The sequence below is a fragment of the Coloeus monedula genome (assembly GCF_965178545.1).
Source record: "Coloeus monedula genome assembly, chromosome: 3".
Classification (NCBI taxonomy): Eukaryota; Metazoa; Chordata; class Aves; order Passeriformes; family Corvidae; genus Coloeus; species Coloeus monedula.
In genome coordinates, this window is record NC_138783.1 from 56,309,792 (window position 1) to 56,317,831 (window position 8,040).

Below are 8,040 nucleotides of genomic sequence, written 5' to 3' on the forward strand. Positions count from 1 at the left end.
TTAATGCTGAAAAAAAAGATTTTTGAAAAGAAAGCAGGAGGATTTAATTTGAGAATAACATCTCTCTTTCCACCTGGGATACATTTAAAATGCTGAATCATAGATTTGCTAGATCTATCACAAAACCAGTGGGGTTTTTTTCCAAAATACCTCTATACATATGTGGCTTCTTCTAAAAGTTAGATTTGTCTGATAGAGACAAGTGTGTTGTGCAGCATGGACATGTATTAAAGCTGTATTTTGTCTTCATGCTCAGAGGTGTGTAATTAGCATGAGGACAGCCATTCACACATCCCATGTGCTGTGTCACCAAGTCGTGCCTGATTATTTTGCAAAGTGAGATTAGTAAAATGAGCTTGAAGTTGTCCTCTCACTGCCATTTGATAGTAAGGAAAACAAATCCTTCCTCTGCCAAAGCTGCAACTAATATTCAGTACTTAAGAAATTCAACTGATGCATTCATAATGAACAGGATTTTGTGTAATTAAAATTTTAAATAAATCCCCAACATGAGCCTGGCTTGGATTTCTTAATTTCAGATATGAAAGTACAGCTTTTGACAAAGTAAGTTGAGGGGGTTGGGTTTTTTCCTCTTTTCTTTCATCTGAAAGATTTAAAAAACCTCATTAGCATATTAAAAAAGAGCAGAAGATAAATTAAATGGAGACCAGGATTAAAAGACTCACTACTTTCTTCATGTCACCTTTATAGTTCTTTTGAGCTTCTGTCCCTGTGAGGTGGGTGTAAGACACGTGGAGGTGGATGTTAGTGGGTGGCAAAGCTTTTGTGAGGCAGAAAGAAGCTGAGGATTAGAAAATTATTTGAGGCAGTTTCCATACAGATGAGAAGAAGCAGTCAGTCCCTGAGAAGCCAAGAAAGAGGAGGAAGACAGTAAGAAAACTGAATAAATGGCACATTTCACTGGCAAAGAAAATGCCGATTTGTTTCAGCAGAAACCCTAGAAGTTGCCACAGTTGCTGAAAGTTGCTGTAAACCCTGCAAGCTGCTCACTCAAAGCAATCCCACAGCTACAGGCCAGGGCCCCTCCTTGTCTGCAGAAATCTTTAGGTCAAAAATCCACTGCGGTCTCACGGCTCATTTCCAGTTGCTTGCCTACCTACAGGGTGACTGCATCTCTTGTTGTTCCTTGTCACAGGCAGGGTGGTGGAGGAGATGAGGTAAATAATAGCACGTTATTAAGGAGTTCCTGTAGCTGTGAGGAAGCCCGCCTTGCCAAGACTCAGACCTGATTTGCAGGTAGTCAAATCACTTGTAGCTGCAGCCAAGGTTAATGGAGGGTGGATTTTGAAAATATCAAGTGCTCTAGGAGGCAGTTCTACTATGAAAAATCAGGGATTGGGTGATATAAGATGGACAACAAAATATGGTCAGTACACTTAGATATTTAATCTCTCTGTGCCTAAATTCTTTGACCCTAAAGTGAGAAATAATACTGCCATTTTACCTACCATAACCCAGCCAAGAAAGATGTGGATGAAGAGGAAAGAGTTTGGATACATGGAAGGAGTAGTTTCCTCTTGGGAGGAGGATTAGTTTGCAGTGTCTCAGGGTGTGCTAAGGCTGGACTGCGGTAGAGAGGGAGCATTGTCTTCTGGTTTGTGCTGGAGTGTCCAGTGGCTTTATTTACATCTTTGCAGTTTTCTATGTGGCCCTGCTCAGAAGCCCCACTGTGGTGGCCTTCAGACAACACCACTGACTGCCCCAAGCAAAGAGCCCAGTGAATGGGTGAATTAATGAGTGTTTGCAAAGTGTTTGTGACCCCTGGAGAAAATGCAGTTGCATGGGTGTGAAGTGTCTGGAAAAGGATGATTATTTGCAGCACCTGCTTTGCTGTCAGAAACCCTTACTTACTGGGCAGTGAACCAGCCCCTGTCCTCCTTCCTTGGGGTGTTCTTGGCACGCATTGGCGCTGTTCACAGGGATGCAAAAGGCTGATTTTTGCACATTACACGCATTACAGTAAGTAAAAGTATGAATGAGGCATCCAGGTTTCCAGTATAACAGTGAGGAACACTGGAAAGCGCTGAAAGGTGACACTTAACTTTTACTCTGAAGACCTGAGCAATGTTTATTCTTTTACAATGTGGTGGTGCTACTCACCCTCCTTATACTCCAGGTCATCAGTGTCCAGGCCCTCCCCCATGGGATGGGAGGATTGCTTGTAACCCTTTCTCACTCTGCACTGTTTATTTTGAGCAAATTCACCATTTTTAAGCCAGAACTTCAATGGCAGGGCATTTGACTGCTCAGGGCAGCAGCTGCATTTGCTCTCTCTGCTGAAGCTGTGCCAATGCACAGTAGAGAAGCAGGGCTTGAGGGATGGTGGTGTATCCAGTGCCTGCGCCCCACAGGGCCGTGAGCTCAACCAGCAGAAGTGCAGTGTGGGTTGCTTAGTCTGTTTCCACTATTTTCACCATAGCTGACCTAAAGACTTCACTAGTTCAAACACAAAAGGTCTCTGAGGGCATAAGGAGCAATAGCAAAGCCCTTTCTCATGGGTGGGTGCCTCAGCTTGGCTGCTGCAGACTCTGATATGTGTTTGTGTATTTACCTCTTGGAGATCTTTAACTCTTGGATCTACCCTTTATCCTTTCCCTGGATTTTCTATCCTGTCATTGGAGTTGTAATGATGGTAGGGAGCTGTGGATTTACACCCTCATGTGAACAGGCATCCATTTCTCTCTCCATGGGCTGCATTGTCTCTGGCGCAGCAGGAGAAGCCCACAGAGGTACAGCTCTTTCCTGACTAAAATAAGGTTGTCCTTCTGTTTCTTGTCTAGAAACCAGTAAAACATCTGTGGGTCTGTGCTGAGGGTGGGTTTGGTCCTGTCTGCATGTAGAGAGAGTGTCCAGGGGATGTTCCTTCAGCACCTCTTGGAATCAAATGAATTGCACTCCAGGGCTCTGCATGGGCTGTAAAAGGAGAGGATAGTCTTCAGAGTTAGGGACCTACTCTTCAGACATCAAAGGTAGAACAAATGTGTCACATCTAAAGCAATTTGCTGCATTTTTAGCAGAAAACCTGTGTCCCAGTCCAAACCTAGTCATCGTTTGGTTGGGGGGCTTTTTCCATAAGAAAAGCACCGGGTGTTTATAAATTGCTCTTTGCCAAATTACTTGTTCTTAAAAAGAGCTGCTCTGTAATAAGCTGCATCATTAAAAAGAAATTTTTCTATGAGCAGCAGAGCCTGGTTTCCTGTGGTTTGGTGCCTCGTAGTGAGATTATGTTGTGTCTAATGAGGAGCACTCTGGCTGAAGCCTTTTCTCCTGTTCATAAAGACACTGTCTCATGTGGGTTCTCTGGTGTCTATAATCCGTTTGGGACCTGCCATTGTTTAGGTTCACTCCTATCTGTCAATGTAATACTGCCCACGTGGCAAGCTGTTCCTCCCTGGAGACATGAAAGGGTCATACTTCTCTACCCTGGTGCCTCTTCTCTCAGACATGGTTGAAAATTAAAGCATTTGAGAATTCCATCCCATCATTCAATTTGATTGAAACTGGCCAACAGGCTAAAAGATAATTGAGAATAATACTGGACTGACACAACAATATAATAAACCTAATTTTATTAGGTAATCGGGCAATAAATAGTAGAAAGTAAACACTGGAGCAGATTAAACATGGAATAACTGTTCATAAATATTTATTAAAGCATTTAAATACACTCAAGGTGACCATTTTTTGCCTGTTTTGAATTTCAATTTTAGCATTTCAATTCACAGCCATATGAATGACCAAGAAGAGCACAAACACCCTGATAGTTACACTCATACCTCAAAAGTAAATGTGAAATAATACTTTTCTCTGAGGCTTCTTCTTTTTTTTCTGTGAAAGGGAATTATTAAATGTTTCTTTCAAAATAATACAAATTTAGAATTTTGAAACAGGAGTGTTGAACAATTCAGAAGCCAGATTTTGAAGATGGTTCTTACCAAGTCAGAAAATAAAAATAGATCACATGGTTTGTGCTGGGTTTCCAGAATTTTCAATAAACCTGAACTGAACAAAGTTAGACCAGAAATCCTTTGTTGAAGTGATTTGTGGATATATTTCAGAAATGTGAGTTGTGAAAGGGAATTCACAGTTATGTTTACACACACAAACATTCATTAGTTTAGGAAAGAAGAAAGATATATTGTTTAAGTTGCTCATTGTAATTTATTTTTCCAGTTCCTGAGCCATAAAAACATGTTTGTCATAAAGAGATTTTTTAAGATATTTGTATTTTCTTACCTTGGATGCAGTTTAGATGAATGAGCTACCATGCTCCCCATGCTTCTCAAATTAGGAGAATGCATTTCTAAATTCAATTACATCCTCAGTGGAAATGGTTTCTCTGACTCTGGTAATCTTTGGAGAAGAATTATACACAGTCTATAAAGCTTCAAATTTCAAAACCTAATTTTGAATGTTAGTCAAGAGGTTAATTTAAGATTCATCTTCCAAAAGGGGAGTTAAATAAAACTGATAGAAGGCTGGAACTTGTCGAGTGGCTAAGAGGTTTATCAGCATGTGAGTATGAGTTCATTAGTTTTAATTAGTATAATCACTAATGTTGCATTAACAGTTTGGTGAGAGAAGGTAATTGCTCACACCCACTGTATTAGATTGGGAGATTAAAATTCATTTTATGAGGCAATTAGCATTTCAGGGATTTTTTTTTAAAAGGCTTTTATGATCTGCCATTGCAGTAGCCTCCTTCACCAAAAAGAGTTTAAATTAACCATAACTTTCATCCTAATGGGATGCAAAAATTAATGTAGAATTAAGTGTGAACCAGTAATCCCACTGCGATAAGCAGGCAGCTAAAGCCACAAACCTTGATTAGTTTATAATGACCTGTTTTATTTCCCAGACCATGATAGTCATTTATCTGTCCTCAATTCATTATCTTCTTTGAAAGTTTATATTCTTGAATTTTATACAGCAAAACAAATAAAATATGAGGAAGGGAAAAGTAGAACAGTACTACTGAAGTAATAATTGTCAAAAGAAAAAGCTGCCAGTTTCAATAGTAAGGCTTAACTAGTCAATTATTCTTCATATCAAATGCCAGAGGAAGAAGAAAAAGCTCCCTTTGACATCCAGTGCCTTGGGAAGAGACATGAATTTCACAGCAACAGCAATCACAACCCTGCTCTATCCATCACGTCCTTTGGCAGCTACTGACACAATGAGAATGGGTGGAATTGTCATCCTGGTTGGCAAGGAAGCCCTGGTCATCTGAGAGTTAGGACAGTTTACCCAAGAGATTGCCTTCCAAAACATCCTGAAAAGAAATGTACGGGTTCTGGTGGGAAAAACTGCTTACAGCAAGGCTGTACTGAAAGGCTTCATGGTATCCATAATGAGATGAGACAATGCACCCTTTGCAGCAAATCTACCACCTGTTACATGGGATTATGCTTGGCCCTATATAAAACAAATCTCTGCTCAAGAATCCCAAATCTGCTATGACTTGGATGTGGCATGGAGGAGAACAACTGCTAAGTGTTAGAACGATAATATAGCTCGTGTCATTTTGGGTACATATATTAGAATGAGGGGACGTGGAGCGGTATTTAGGGAATTACATTTATCTTCCTAGGACATGTGCTAAAGCAAAATGTACATATATATGTACGTACTCCTATTAATGGATATAAGAGATGTACCCTTATAAGAGGAGTTCAGAGAGAAAAAATGTTTAAACAGCCAAAGTTTAGGCACAATTAGGCAGACTGGATCTCAGTCTCTCTGGCATCAGCTGGTGTCACCTTTAGAAGGTGAACTACTCCAGCTAAGGTCTGAGTCCTGCACTCTAAGGGATGCCTCACTCTACAGGCTGCAGAGACAGTCCCAGGTAACCAGGTTTTTGTCTTGGGTGGCTGAAGTAAATACTTAAAATTGGGTAAGATGAATCATGACCAGCATGCCTGTGCCTTAGGGTTTGTCTATGCACACAGTTACTGTGGGGAGACATTACTCTTCCTGAATAACATTACATGTGAATACACTTTTGGCTGAGTAAGACTTATTTCCCTTCAACAACATCCACTTGAGAGAGGCAGAGCAGGTTGCTTTTTAGTCCTCACGTGGAATTCTTCTGCAAGAGCTGCTGCCTTTTTAGCAGGCTGCCCCACCTTAATCCAAATTTAAATTAGTATAAAAATGCCCTAAATTTGCCATCCAATCACCTTTGAGAATAATTTAAGATTTATGGTGGTAAGAGCATCAATTAGGCACAAATGCATTGACCGAAAAAAATAGTGACGGTATCATATACGATAAAAACTGACATTTATTTCACAAATTATGGATGTAATAAAGCCTATTGTTTCAGGAAAAATGCCTGTATTTGCCCGTATGTTTCATTAAAGAATAATAATGCCATACATATTTCATTCCCTTGTTCTGAGCAGCGAGAGTCTTAACTCTATAAAATGCCCCATGCTGTCCTTGCTTTGTTGGGTTGTTTTTTCCTTTTAATCAGATTTTTCCCCCTGAACTAATGAAATCGCTCTTCAAACACATACATCATTTTCATTTGAAGTGACTTATCATGACGCAAACAGTTTGTCTCTTCTCCTGGAGAAGAAGGCAACTGCCTTCTCCTGTTGCTGTGCAGATCCAGGTCAGGACTGCTTCTGATCCTCGGAGTGCTGAGTTCCCTGCATTCCCACTGATGCTGCCTTAGGTGGAGTATGGATGACTGATGTCTGTGGGGTCTGCACCTTGCATATCTGCACTGGTTTCTGGCCCACTTGCTCTCACATGTAATTTCTCTCTTCCCATAGTATGCACCGACCCGCTGTGCAGCTGCGCAGGTGTCCACGGATCAAGGCATCCTTCCCCCCTGCCATCACCACGAAGCAGTGCACGACCCCCAGCTGGTTCCCTGCACGTGCCCGCTCTTCTCCTGCCAGTGGGAAGGGCACCTGGAGGTGGTGGTGTCCCACTTGAGGCAGACCCACCGCATCAACATCCTTCAGGGCGCAGAGATTGTCTTCCTGGCCACAGACATGCACCTGCCCGCACCCACGGACTGGATCATCATGCACTCTTGCCTTGGCCACCAGTTTCTGCTGGTCCTCAGGAAGCAGGAGAAGTACGAGGGCCACCCCCAGTTCTTCGCCACGATGATGCTGATCGGCACACCCACCCAAGCCGACAACTTCACCTACCGGCTGGAGCTCAACAGGAATCAGAGGCGCCTCAAGTGGGAGGCAACCCCCAGGTCGATACTGGAGTGTGTTGACTCTGTCATTTCAGATGGGGATTGCCTTGTGCTGAACACTTCCCTGGCTCAACTCTTTTCTGACAACGGAAGCCTAGCAATAGGAATTGCAATAACCACCAGCAAAGCGCACAGCTCTGAAGCTGAAATGTGAGAGGGAGGAGGAAGAGGAGGAGGAACAACAGCAACAACAATGGTGCTCTAGCTGCCTTCTGAGAGCCAGAACTCACGGACTTTTTGGGGGGGGTCTCAGGTCTTTTATGGTATTTAGTACTCATCCACAGTGGGCATTATGTAAACATCCCGTGGTTACGGTCCCTGTGTCATGTATTTACTGTTTTGCTAATACAATTTTATGAGAAATTTTAAAGAGGCTAATCAATTTATTGTCATCCTCCAGCAGCACCGGAAACAACACTTGTTAATGAAAAGTGCCCCAGGGTGACTCGCAGAAACCTTTGGTCTGACCATGCTATGCAAATACTTTTCCTTCGCTGCCTGCCTAATTGGCAGGAGGACCCTGTGCCTGATGAAAGGTCAAGTACTCTGCTAAGGGACAAGAGCACCCAGGTTTCCATATTAGCGATGGTGATTTAACTTCTATACTGTCGGCACAACCAAGCCCTGTGAGAGCTGGCAGTTTCAGAGCTCCCTTCGGCTTCTGAGGAAACAACTTCACCACCCAAAGAGTGAAAGATTAGAAGAAGAAGTCACCCCTTCTGCTGAGCAGGGGGCTGGGAAGCCTCATCCTGCATTAAATCAGGAATGACAGCTAGTGGGGTGGTCACTGTCAGCATAGT

At 42.4% G+C, this 8,040-nt stretch overlaps 1 protein-coding gene across 1 annotated transcript in view; it reads left to right on the forward strand.

Moving 5' to 3' along the window:
* Window positions 1–7,394, forward strand: part of SIAH3 (siah E3 ubiquitin protein ligase family member 3) — a gene marked incomplete at both ends in the record, with an annotated part of 43,036 nt that extends 35,642 nt beyond the window's left edge. Inside the window, one exon of the mRNA XM_082278824.1 lies at window positions 6,801–7,394. Coding sequence (XP_082134950.1) covers window positions 6,801–7,394 — 594 coding nt within the window. The remainder of the gene's footprint in view (window positions 1–6,800) is intronic.
* Window positions 7,395–8,040: the final 646 nt, after the last annotated feature.